Genomic DNA, 14386 nt, shown 5'->3' with positions numbered 1-14386 from the left:
ATTCAAATGAAAGTTTATTACTATTACATTAAGTTTATTTCTTTGTTAAGAAAAAGATTTTCACTATCAGACATGGGTGAAGCTGTTATGGGTAGTGAAAACTGTTTAAATGTTTTTTGTCTTTTAAGCTTACTCACTAGAGTTACAAATATCTGCAAGCAAAATTAATGTTAACTTAAAGGTTCAGTGTGTAGAATTTAAGGACATCTAGTGGTATAGTTGCATGTTGCAGCTGAATACCCCTCACCCCACCCTCCCCTTCCAAACATGAGAGAGAGCCTGTGGTAGCTTCAGTTGTCTCAAAAGGTTTTTAGTTTGTCCAGTTCGGTCTACTGTAAAAAAAAAAAAACATGGGGCCTCGGTAGAGAGGACCCGCTCCCAATGTAGATTTAAAGTATTTAAAAGTGGCTGGTTTAAAGTGGCTCAGGGGTTAGAGTGGCCGTCATCTCTATTCTCATAGAGAAAGTGCTGCACATAGATGCACTGTATGAATGTGTGTGTGAATGAATTAATGTAAAACTGTACTGTAAAGAGCTTTGAGTGGTCTTCAGGACTAGAAAAGCGCTTTATAAATACAGACCATTTACCAAATATAAAGGGCCCAATCTAGGTTAGAAACAAGAAAACAAATTGTACAATTTAGATGATTAAACACTAGTGAAAACATTAGTAGGATTATTTTATATTCCATATCTGTTAAAAGATCCCTTTCACCTAAATCTTACAAGCTGAACTTTTAAATAATCAGCTGATCACACATTTGCAGACCAAGAGCACCAGTTAGAAGTGATCTTAGTTACTGTGCTAAGATTCAAGCAATTTGTCTAAAGCAAGCCATTCAGAGGATCTGCCCTCCACATGTTGTTCTTACCCATATTTGACATTCTGTATGTTTGGATCTGAGATTGTAAGGCACCTACTGCAACAGTTACTTTATATTATTATGACTGAAGCCTACATCTCTCTGTGGAACTTGCACTTTGCTATGTAAAGCATCTATGCTATGGTAATAAGTATGTGACCCTGCTGTTTTTGTCTGCCAGTAGGACCAGAATTAAGCAATTCCTCAGTCTCACAGCTGCAGTTAATCCTCTAAACCCCCACCCATTTGAATCTGTGTGTGAGTGCACTATACCCAGTCAACCATAGGGTTAATCTGTTTAATATGTGCTTACAGGCCACTATAAGAACCAGACATATTGGCTTCTTGTAACACTGCCCCCTGCAGTTGTTGATGTTAATGCCCATGCCCCAGAACAGACTGACTCTACAATGGCAGATGCTTGAACAAACCCTCCACAGTGCAGCTTATCAGGAAACACATTTGATGTGTGCTGGTCTTTGACATGGTGTGGATTCATCCCTCATCTTAAAGTACTTGTTACCAGGTTGCCCTATTGCCTCTGCTCTGTGAGAAACCTCTGATGTAACCCCACTCTTCTACCCAAGTCCAGTACCCACATTCATCATCAGCACAGTGCAACACAGAAACAACCACAACCTCACTATGGCTAATCTGATCATATTCTGCCAAGCACAAGGCAGCATTTTTCGATACTATAGCCTACTGTCAGTGCAGAGTGAAGGTTAATTAAGTAATTTCCATTCAAAACCTCCATTCGAAGAGTGATAAAAAACATCTCTTGACACAGTTTCACCTTTTTTTATTTGAAACTAGGTTATAGAGAAGTATCTCTCGAGGCAGTAACATCTGTTTTTTTCAGTCAAGTCTGAATTTTAAATCACATGCTGCATACTCATCTAGGGGATTTGAGCTATAGAGTGTCCATTGTTGTTGCAGCATCTTGCAGCTCCTCTTGTGCAGCTGGATCTCCACAGAAAGGCAGTATTGGCTGCAACTCGGATATGGCTAATCTCTGGTGTATAGCGTTAGTGCCAAAGGATGGTGGTGTTTCTGATGGTGCCATTTTTGGTTCCTCTGTCTTTTAGCAATCTAACCGAGAAGTTTCAGTGCCTGACAAAACCAAATAGTTTTGTTTACTTTACTAAACAAACTGTTGCTAAAATAATAAAGAAACATTGGAACATATTAAGTAACTCTCTCCAAGTCTCTTAGTTGAATGCCCTGTGTGTGACCCAGTCATCTTCACATCTTCCTTCCCCTGATTTCTAGACAGAGAGCCCTAAAGGTAAACTTGTCCCACTACTGTGTGAAATATAGAAACATACCAATACACAGGCACAAACAGTGCACCAATGAAGGTTTTTTTTATTGTCAGCATGTTCTCAGGTCCAATGATCTCTGCAGCAGACATACCTCAGTTGTGTCAATATAGTGTTGCTGACTGCTTTCAATAGGATGGTTTACCAGTCTTTGTCCTGCACTAAACTAACCACCTGCTGTCTGTGGCTTCATAGTTTTTAGACAAATATGACAGTGGCATCGACCTTCTCATTTTGACACTGGTGTGATGCAGATCACCAGAGACAACTCACAACATGTTGGACTTGTTGCTTTTCAAAAATGCACTTTTCTTGACCTTTGACTGAGTACAGATGCTGGCTTGCACTGTCTGCTGTGAGAGATGTCTGTCTTGTACAGAGGCAAAAGCGAAAAGAAAAGTGAATCAGGTATCAGATCTTAGCTGCAGAAAGTCTGACTGTGAATTTCAATTCATTATTTCTCTGAACAGTGAAGATAAAGTGTCCTTTTTTGGTTTCCCTTGATGTAAATATAAAGTATTTAAATACAAAGCACCCCTTCTAAGGTATAGAAAAAAACAATTTTTGAGGAAACTCACTAGTGAAAATATCACTAGGGCTATTTTATTTTCAATTTCAGCCAATCAATTCTTTTCTCCTACATCTTACACACTGAACCTTTTAGCTGAATGTTTTTTTTAAGATTTGAAGTCTCTACAATGAAAATTCATAACTACACCATCTCTTGCTGACTATGTATCCTTAAGTGAAAGTTCCCAAAAGGTGGCAGCTTCTGTCCAACAGGTCTGGCAAAAGTAGTGCCTGAGGGTGTGCATTTATAATTGAATTACAGATGAATGTGTGGCTGAGATCAACAACATGATGTGATCAGAGCAAAATCAGTTTTAGTTAAACTGCAACAGGAGACGAGCATTAGAAAAATGATGTATTTGTGGACAGTGCTGCACTGTAAAAATGAAAACTTTGATTGGTTTATGCTTTTCAAATAAAAAACACAAAGAATATTTGAAAGCATTGCAAACTTAACAAACAAATTTGCTTCAACTCTACTAAGCCATTCTGCAGGTGTTTGTGTCCACATGCAAGGCCACCTCAAATCTCTCCATAAGGAAAATATGATGTCTTGAAAGTTAGTTGTTGGTTGAGTATAGTGGTAGAGCTCAGGAGTTAAAGTGGGTCTTCCACTTATCAGAAGGTCGGTGGTTCAACACCTAACTCCTTTAGTCAATGGGAAAGACAGTCAATGTGTCAATGGTTTGTTATAGTAAAAGGGCTGTGTATAGAAGTGCTGTATAGAATGTGCCTTGTAATGTAAAGCGCTCTGAATTGTCAATATGACTAGAGAATCTCTAAACCAGTGGTGTCAAACTCAATCACAAAAACTGGGACTACATCGAGGGCCAAACAGAGTCAACATTTGTTAAACAGGAAAGACAGGATATTGGATAAATTGCAAAAGAAAACATATTTAGGTCGGCTTCATTCTTCTTTTATGTACATTTGCAAGAGCCAGATGTTTGGCATCTGTTCTTGGCTGCCAGTTCATTAATGTTTGGGGTTAGGTTCTGTGCTGTGGAAACCCTCAAGATGGAGTGAAGGTGTGCATCAGTGAGACGATTGTTCATCTTCATCACAGAGAAAAGTGTGTGGGTGAACTTGACGGGGCACAGACAGCAGCACACAGGCACTGGGATCTCTGGAACACTGGAAAAATAACTTAATAACACCAAATACTGGCAGGTGAGGAGGGGCGCTCGTTCCATGTGAGTCTAGCCAGGCATTGCACACCATGGCTCGGCCAGTGGAGCCTGTGCACACCGCCTGGCTCTCTGGCCAGAGCGAGATGGAGTGAGAAAGACAGAAGGAAAAAGAGAGAGATAAGCTTGAGAGACACGGTGAACTTGAGGCAGTCACTGGGATCTCTGGAACGCTGTTAAAATGATTTGATATCATCAAATGCGAGGGAGTGGAGAAGAGCGCTCGCTCTGTGTGTGTCTAGCTGGGCTATTCGCACCGCAGCTCGGCCTATGGAGCCCGTGGACTCCACCTGGCTCTCAGTCGGCGCGTGCAGAGGAGGGCTCGCTCGCTCTGTGTGCGTCTAGCCGAGCATTGCACACTGGCAGGTCAGTTAAGATAGACACATGATATTTTATCGCGGGCTGGAAGTGGCCCGCGGGCCTTGAGTTTGACATCTCTGCTCTAAATAAATCCAGTCCATTTTGCGAATAAAATTGTGGTGAGTAAAAACTTTCACATCTATATGTGGAATATACTGGTTAAATCCCCTGAGCCTGCAGAGCAGTAACACTAAAAATGCAATAATATATCATAATAATGAAATATAAATGATCAGAAGAAAAGATATACTTTCCACAACTGTAGGTGATTTTCTTAAAAAAGCTAGTAGATTGAGTTAACTTCAAAATTCTAAAATCTAGTAATCTAGTGAGTAAGTTGCCTTGTTCCCGAATGTATTTATTTTGCGGTGAGTACAGTACTTTAGCCTTTGGATTAGACAAATTAAATAGAATTTCTCAGATATTGAGTCTCGTTACATTAATAATGAAACCAAGTAGACAAATGTAAAATAAACTAAGCATCACTGTAAGTAAAACTGCATCATTACAAGGAATTTAGAGAATGTAAAGAATACAGCATAATAGGCCAGAGTCACATATTCATATTAGTGTTGCTGAATTTTCATATGACTTTCACTGTTCATTAGAAACAATAATTAGACGTTTTTTAAATATGTTGTTAATCTAACAAATACATTGGAAGGCTACTGGAAACATCAGTTAATTGTTCACTGTCTCCACTTTATCCAACTTTTTTAAGGTTCTGTTCACACTCCCACAGCTGTTATATACAGAAAAGGTTCACTGTGTATTTACACTTAAACTTGACCAAAACTTGTAAAAAGCTAAGGATGGGTTTTTCGGCAAATCAAATCAAATCCTATAAAGCCTATGTTAACAAGTCACAATTTTTCTCATTGAGCTTAACAATTTGTTCGACAACCTGCCCTTTACCCGTGACAACCTTGACTAACCCTCCGTCCTTAACCCTCAACTAGAGTCAGGAAAAACTTCCAAAAAACTCTAACAGGGGTAAAAACAAAGGATGTTCAGAGAGAGAGGGATCCTCCTCCCAGGGTGGACAGAATTGCAAAAGATTTAACAGAGCACATCAAAATAATATTTGCGACATTCATGAGAAAGAAATAAGAGGTGTATTTAATTATAACGATAGAGATATGAACAATAACTGTAGTATATGTGAGCAGGCATATTGTATGTCTAAGCAATTTATTTGTAATAATAATCCACAGTAAGGATGTGGCCACTGTCGCGATCCTGGATGTGCAACGATAAAGCACAAAGACTCTGGGGAAGAAGTCAAGTCAGTAAAATTAATTGACGTGACTTAGTGTTGTTTTGAATGCAATACATGTATATCCTTACATCTGGCAGAAACATTCATTTGGACCATAGGATAAGCAGATTAGAAAGTGGTTGTCAAAGGGCCAGGTCACAGTAAAATCCCATATCACTTTTTGGCCTCTTGAACTTGACATTTTAAGGCTTCAGGGAATTTCTTCAGATTTGGCACAGATGGTCACTTGGACTAAAGATGAACTGATTCAAATTTTTGTGCCTGGATGTTAAAGGTCAAGGTCACGGTGAGCTCATGTTCTTGTGAATGTGATATATCCATGATGAGCATGATCTATGCGTGGTTGCAGAACCCAGTAAAGTTTGAGATATTTCACATTATCTGACTGTTCCCCTCTTCATCTTAGAACAAAATGATCATTTTCAGCTAGCACTGCACTTATTTCTTACTTATATCCACTTCTTTGTTTCATTTACTCAGCACCCCATGCTTTGCTTCTAAAAAAAACTAATCAGTTTGTACAGATTGTGTTCTATTAACCACACAATATTACAACAAGTAACAGCCACTTAGGAGGGAAGATGAAGCACCCCTCTCATGATTGGTCCATTTCTGATGTTAATCCTCCTGAGACATGCACTCCCATCCTGAGTCTGTATGAAGTCTTTGTGTTTAGAGAGAACTCCCCCTGGGCTCCTGCACAGGCAATGACTCGCTTTTACTGTATGGCCACAAAAGTCTTAAGGCTCAGTCTTAAAAGGGTAAAGACAGCATACATTACCATGACAATGGTATATGTATAACAACAAATTGGAACATCATCAGTTACATTATCCATGGTCATTTATCTGCTAATCTACAGTATCTATCTATGTCAAGGTTTGGCTCCTTCCAACTGAGTCAGATTTACTATATAATGAGCTTTGTCCACCTTACTCATTTTTCTTCATCCTGTTCACCTCGGACACCTCCAGCAACACAAATCCCTGTTTTGAGTTATGGCATAATACATTTGCACAATAGCACCCTATTTGCAAATGCTGTAGCTTTTCAAGTTTTTGGCCAACATGGGGCAGTTGAAATACATTGTGGGCAAACACTAAGTGCACCATGTGCTGCCGTATTCCTCAGTTGATTTGTAACTAGCATCAGTGCCCTAGCAAAAAGGAAAATCCAGAAGTTTTAAAATGTTGCTGGCTGCAAGCGCTGCCCCATGGAATGGCTTGCAGAGCATACACAGGGCCAGTAGTGTGTGTAGAGCCCAGTGTAATTAAAGGGTGCTATAGTGCTGGCAGGACTGAGGTGAAGTTTGTCCCACTGACTCAAGGGATATTTCAGGAGGTGTGTTTAAGTGACAGAGTTGTGAGGAATGTTCCAGCAAGACTCTGAATCTTCCTTATTAAAAGGGACGCTGGGGTTACTGTGTTTTCAATTGCGACCCTTGTTTGTGTAGCTTCTTGTTTGTTTGTGTATTTATTCTCAATCATGGGGACACCAAAGGAAAATTTTGTATCAACTCAGTGGAGGAAAATTGTACAGAAAATCTATATTTGATATTTTATGGCAAACACTTTCCTTAAAGACCCTGCAAATACAGCTCCAAACGAGAATAGCAAGACTCTCTGTCACTGTTAGGAGAGCTGTGTATCACTGCTCACTCTCCCTGAGACCCCTTCAGAAACACATGGATAAATAAAAGGAGAATTCTAACTATGTATGGTATTAGTGCTGTAACTACATCTCCCTCTCTCTCACTGACCTGCATCAGTATATCTGTCTGTTAAACACATGAACACATGAAGCTGTAGATCAGTTTTCAAGAAAACATGTATAGTAACTAGTTTTCATATTATGGATGATTATTTTATTTGTATTATTTATTTTTGTACATTTGTCCCCATGATAATTAGCTACCACTAATCTGGATGGATTGATTGGCTCAGCACAAGTCACAGAGTTGGCTATGTAATGTGAAGCATCATCAGCCTCACTTCTTTATCATGAAGATGCAGTCAGGATGGAGTCAGTCCTTTGTTATGCATCTTATTTAGACTGATTCTACGTATCTGTGCTATCAGACTGGCCTGAGATAAACAACTGGAAAATGTGACTGAAGGTCCACTGTGTAGACACTGTGTCTGGTTCCTCATCTGTGCCAGTTTAGTGTTTTGGTGACTCACTCTGCCCCCCATTGGGAGGTGGGGCACATTTCGTAATGCCCATCCAGCTGTGTTCAATCAGTAATGAAAGCTACAACTGTTATTATCATTATTGTTTTTGTTGTTGCTATTATTATCAAAGCAATGACCCATACATGGGCAGCCCTTCTAGCATTTTACAAATTACCAGATGGCCTTCAAGCTGTTAGTGAGTACTTGCAGCTTTATGTTGACCACCCATCTCTAAAAAAATGAAACCTAAAAATCCAAAGTTCAGTGGAACAGAAAAAAACATCAGCCTACTCCCTGTGCTGGTTTGTCAGTGCTTCATGTACATGATGCATTTACTTGGGCTTGCAATAGTGGCATTGTTGCCCATACTGTAGATTTCTTCAGAGCTAATTCTTCTATCTGTATATGTCTATGTTTATTCAGTTCAGGTAAAGTATATCAATTTTGTGTCTGTGCTTTTATGAATAAAAAAAACAGTTTGCTCTAGTCTAATATCCAGTATCCAAGAAACAATACTACGTTGAACTGATTCACTGAACTACATAACAAGGTAATGAAGTGAATAATTTGTTTGTAACTTCATATAATTTTGAGTAAGTATTTTATTTGGTTCTCAGGGCTACTAGGATCTAGATTATTATAATGACAATGTTGTTGGTCCAATGAAAAAGGTAAGTTTCACCAACTGCTGGTGTGTAAGTTGGTGATGGCCCAAAACATGTGATGCCTCTATAACAAAATAAAGAATTTATGACATGAATTATGTTCGCAAAGAGCTCTGCCATCTGAGTTGTACTTAATCAGTGTTTAGTTCTGTTGGTTGTTTTGTCTTAAAAATTTGGTTGAACATTGTTTCTGCCTATTTATCATTGTATAATACTGAAGGGTTTTTCTTAAGAGTGGCTTAACCTCTTGAAATGTCAGTAATGAACTGATGAAAATTATATTCCTTCAGTGATCTCACAAACACTGTGTTTACTAAGATTTATCATCTATGGTATTTAGGCAAGCTGCTGACATCAATGACTATAACTGTATTTGTCTCTGTCATTTTTCTGCAGTGGTGATCATGTGCATGGAAGCAGACAAAATACGAGAGCTCATGCTGGCTGCACACAGACGTCAGCTGACCAATGGCAATTATATGTTCTTTAATGTTGAACTCTTCAATACCTCTTCTTATGGTAAATTTAATGTTACATCAATTTAAGTGTGTGTTTTGCAGTACAATGGCTTCAATGCATTAATAAGCTAATACAGAATCACAATGAAGATAATTCTGAGCAGGGTTGTGTTAGCTTTTAAAACAGTTGCCTTTGAGTTTGTAAAATGTTGGGTCTTCAGTTAGGACCTTGTTAAATACTCGTTGTTTTCCTGTTGTGTATTTTTCTCCTGAAGGCATCTGTTCTGCACTGTTATTTGTTACTAGTCATGCCTTACAAAAGCTGCATCCACTTTAGCTTTAGGTATTAGTATGTCTTAACTGATTTTGATCAAACAATTAGGTTTTTCAATCATTAAATATACTTTGCTGTGTACCTTTTATATTCAATTCTAGGTAATGGCTCATGGAAGAGAGGAGATAAATACGACAATGATGCGAGGCAAGCCTATTCTTCTCTGAACACGGTGACGCTGCTCAGGACAGTTAAACCAGAGTTTGAGAACTTTTCCATGGAAATGAAAAAGTCCGTCGAAAAAGCTGGGATTCATGACTGCAAGGACTGCGAAAGTGTATGTATGTGCGTCTGTCTCACACCAGAACTTGAGCCTATCTTTTTTTATAATTTTTCTCTTGAAATATTAATGACTGATGTATGATACATTTTGTAGATGATAAGGAGTCAGGTAGTATTTGTCTGTTTTTATTATTGGACTGCACTGGCAAACCAAGAACTGGATGGTAATTAATACGTATATTAGACTGAACAGAAATATAAACATTTAAAAATATTACAAATGAATGGCCAGTGATAATGAACAGCACTTTTACATGGTTATGATCTGTATTTGTAAACCTCCTTACTTGGAGGTTGGGAACAGTAGTATTTTTATGCCTGCAGCTGGAAGAATTTATAAATTTAGGGTTGTCCGTCTGCCCCATTCTCTTGAATGCAATATCTCAAGAACGCCTTGAGGGAATTCCTTCAAATTTGCTTCAAACATTCAATTGAACATTAAATGATTAACTTTGTAGATTTTGATGGTCAAATGTCACAAGGGCCTCACAAAAGAAATGTTTTGCCTTGTGATCTTTAGGTAATCCTTTCACATTTATCCTAAACATTCATTTATACTCGAGGTTGATTGATTTTGGTAGCCAAAAGGTCAAGGTCACGGTGGCCTGACAAAGTATGTTTATGTTTTTCTTGAACATGATATCTTAGGATTAGCTTTAGAGAATTTCTTCAGATTTGCTCCAAACGTTCATTTGGTCGAGAAGATAAACTGACAGAACTCCTGAGACATCAGCAAGAAACCTTGGCACATGACAGAGTTGAACAGAGGACCAAGCTTCCTTAGGAAATACAGTTTGCACCTTGTTGCATGTTCAGTTGGAATACTGGGTCTCTATCTCACCAATAGTCCTGCCTCAAAGTGGTTCGTCAAAGGGTTGCTGGACCCAACTCTCTGCAGACTTAATGATATGAGAAGTCATATGAGGTCCAAAGGACAGGATCCTTGTCTTTGGTTCATCTGAATTGGTAGGATCTGAATGGACTTGCAACTGACATTGTGCTTGTGGCAGGTTACACCCTGGGCAGGCTTCCAGTCAATCACAGTCCTGGTTTCTTTTTTCCTCTCCCTCTCAATAACTACAGACAGAAAAATTGTTCTGCTGTGTACGAAAAAGTCAGATGAGTAAAATTCAAATTTTGAATCACTTGTCAATTAAATCAATTGTTTGTCCACATTCACATTTCAGAAATGCAAGCTTTAATATAGCTGAAAAAACCATTTTTTAAATGATACTAAAATTGAAATAATAATTTATAATGTTTTCAATTTTCATGTCAGATAGGCTGCTTCAAGCATAAATTGTCTAAAGTAGACTGTTGGACATTATGCAGTATAATTTCATTCAGAAGGTAGTGCAGTACAGTCTCTTTTTGACTAAATGTTCCATTTCAGGTCAACATGTTTGTTGAGGGATTCCATGATGCCATGTTGCTGTATGCCGGCGCCTTGCATGAAGCCATGAAAAATGGATACAGTAAGAAGAATGGAACAGTGATTACCTCACACATGTGGAACAGAACCTTTGAGGGTAAAACACACTTCTCACTATAAGTAGTTATTTAAAATATCTTGAATATACACTTCAATAAATTAGATTTTTAATTTGTATTTTGCATAGCGCCAAATCATGATATACATTATCTCAAGGCACTTGTAAAATTATTCCAAGAAGAGATTGGCATGTTTGCAGTTTTATGTTTTGGGTTTTCGTTTTAAACCTTGTCATCTCTTCCTGCATCACCAGGAACAAAGTGATTGTCCAGTTCAACAATTACATTGGTCCTATCTCATGTATTATATAATAAGGTCTTGTTCATCTCAGAAAGAGTCACTGCATGTTTTAAAGACTGATTTGTAGCATATTAAGGGCTCCAGACTAACTTTTTACATTGGTTTCACCTAACTTTTTCATTTAGATGCACCAGCACATAATTTAGGTGCACCAAAAACATTTCACTGCACCTTTTGGCATTGCAATAGTACACCTATTATACATTTGACAGTTCCCATATGCATTACTAATTTCTTGACTAGGACTAGGTTCAATTTGATTTGTTCAAATATCGAGAACTAAAGCTGTAAACTGTGCAAGGGAAGTTCTAACTTAGTGCATTATTAACAAAGGTACTGAGGTAGGCCTGTCACAATAACGATATTTTGTCCCAGAAATGATTGTGACAAATGATATTATTGTCATCATTGTGAAACCATTTTAAACCACTGGTACAATGAAAATATTATAGCATAATCATACAAGTACACCGTTTCAAAGAGCAATTAACTTAATTCTAAAGAATATTCAGTCTGACATTTGAATGAGAATTAGAATTATTATAATATCTAAATAAATTAAACATAAACCACAGACAACCTAAATTGTACAAAGGGCCCTTGTTGCCCATGTTTTTTACAGTATTCCAAACTAGACAATCTAAATACCGTTTGAGTTTTTATGACAACTGAAGACTACCACAGGTTCCTTTTTCGTGTTTGAAAGGTGGGGGGTAAGGGGTATTCAGCTGCAATATGCAACTTCACCACTAGATGTCACTAAATTCTACACACTAAACCTGTTGGACTTTTTTAATGTGTTTAAATACGTGTCTCATAAACTCTGGAGCAATTCAGACAAATACAAAGTAAACGTTAGTACTGTTCAGGTCTTAATAACTTGTGATTAGTGTTGGTGTTTATTCTTAAAGTGTAAAGTAAGCACAGGTCAGCAGGTGTGAGGACAGAGACAGACCGGCTGTGAGGCACACAGATGAAACCAAGGAAAATACTGTACTGTGGTATTTAAGTGTAGGAATTATATGCAATTTTATCACTTGTTTGGAATGAAACATCCTGACAGAAATAACTGAGATAAAGGATGCAGGCTATGAAACAACCATGAAGACAACCAGCATGACTTAAGATTCCTCTTTATGGTCCCACACATAGCATGCAACATGCAAACATGGGGAAATTTGACCTCTGTATTTAACCCATCTGTGTGAACGGAGCACAAACGGAACACAATCCACACAGTGAACACACACGGAACAGTCGGCAGCCATGAAGGCGCCCGGGGGGGCAATTGGGGGGTTCGGTGCCTTGCTCAAGGGCACCTCTGCAGTGCCCAGGAGGTGAACTGGCACCTCTCAAACTTCCGTTGGTAGGTTTTTTAGGCAGAGTTTGAAGTAACAAGAACAGAGGTGAGAGATAACAGGTGGGTCTTTAAATGTAATACACAAACATAAGATGCCAATGAAGGGTAGGGTGGACACAGAAAGAGTGTATGTATGTAGGGGGGCAAGGGGTCTCCAATTAAAAGTTAGTCCCAACTAGACCTCTACCTAGTGAATCCTTTTTTATCCCCCAACTCAACTTCTCCGTTGAGAAATGTAATGAGATTAGGGCATTAGAAAAAGGAAGTCAGAGAAAAAAAGAGAGAGGAGAGAAGAGAATGAAGGCAGCAAACAAAGAAAAGATGCCAGATTCTACATTAATCACAGTTTGCACACTTAAATCACAGATTAATTCAAATAGCAACACATTCCTCACATAAACTAAATACAACTTTAAGATTAACTTCACCTGGATGACAGCCTTACTTAGAATGAGTATGGTGCATCTGTTGTCTCTTCAGACTACTTATCGGGTGAATATCATTATTATTATTACCATCAAAGGCAAACTCAGTGCAGATGCACCGCCACAGTGTACACGTGGGTGGTGTGGACACGTGTGCAAGCCACAGTAGTTCAAAGAGGTTGCTAATCACAGGCAATGCAGGCTGTATGTCCCGTGTGTAAAGGCTGTGAGCATGTGGGAAGTTGGCATTTTCACTACGTGTCTAAACTAAGTAATGTACTAATGATAGTATACATGAAAGGGAAAGACACAGTGGTAGACAAAAGGTTTAACAAGTATATTCCTTGGAAAAGTTGATGGCAGCCTGTGTATCAAGAGACAAACTTAAAGCTGTCAGGGATGTTGATTCTGGAGTCATGTTCAGTGTGAAGTTGTTTTAGCTGTTGGTACAGCATGTCTGTAATGTCTGCTATGATGACCATCGAGGTGGTGTCATAAGGCAACTGGACTGATGGGATGACTGTCTTCTCATAATTGGAAAAGATGGTTTTGAGTCCAGTCTTTTCCAGGGTGAACTTAAAACTTTTTGGTCTGCTGGTGAAAGGTGTCAACAATGCTGAGCTTGTACAATGCAATGTTGTCAATTTGAGTGTGTAAATATTAGTGCATGCTTTTGGGGTTAGATATGCTTGAAGGTTAGTGGGAGGGTTTTACTGATAATCCACCCTTATTTGGTGTGTAGTTGGATGGAAATGGTTGGCAATTTTTTAACATCCGAGATCAATGTTGGATCAATGCAGGTCTCAAGAGAACAGTCCTGACCCAGTCTCCCCACATTTACTGTGGAGGTGATTTTGCAGAGAGCAATTTGGGTGGCGCATTGCCCTGTTGATCCCTCTGAACACTCTTCACATTGACCCACTGGCTAAAGACTGACCTAATGCCCTGTTTGTCCAGTTGGGTGCACAACTATCTCCCATGTAATCTGAGCCATTTTCCTAATTTCCCACATTGTGTATTTACCCTGTCGACACATTAGTGTGACAGGAATATGCACGCAGGAGTGAAAGTTATGCAGAAAAAGGGATCTGGAATTCCTATCTTCTTCCAGGTTTCGGAAATTACTGCCTTGGAAATATGCATTTCTCAGCCACCTATCAGACTCTTGTGGAGTTCTGTTTCTTATGCCTGACCTGGATGGCTAATGGCTGCTGATGTCTCATCATAAAGTAATTATCACAAACAAGTGATAGTTGAGATGGCCATGGACTTGGGCATCAATGAACATACCTACTGGTTGACTTACACATAATCTTCAA

At 38.8% G+C, this 14386-nt stretch overlaps 1 protein-coding gene across 1 annotated transcript in view; it reads left to right on the top strand.

Annotated features, from left to right (window-relative positions):
* The window catches only part of npr3 (natriuretic peptide receptor 3), a 29772-nt gene that overhangs the window by 9522 nt on the left and 5864 nt on the right, over positions 1 to 14386 (top strand). The window contains exons 2-4 of the mRNA XM_020102355.2: positions 8813 to 8935; positions 9310 to 9485; positions 10884 to 11019. Coding sequence (XP_019957914.1) covers positions 8813 to 8935; positions 9310 to 9485; positions 10884 to 11019 — 435 coding nt within the window. The remainder of the gene's footprint in view (positions 1 to 8812; positions 8936 to 9309; positions 9486 to 10883; positions 11020 to 14386) is intronic.

Source organism: Paralichthys olivaceus, chromosome 4, assembly GCF_024713975.1.
Source record: "Paralichthys olivaceus isolate ysfri-2021 chromosome 4, ASM2471397v2, whole genome shotgun sequence".
NCBI lineage: Eukaryota > Metazoa > Chordata > Actinopteri > Pleuronectiformes > Paralichthyidae > Paralichthys > Paralichthys olivaceus.
Note: the sequence above shows the minus strand (reverse complement) of the source record. Positions and strands in the feature narration are given on the sequence as shown.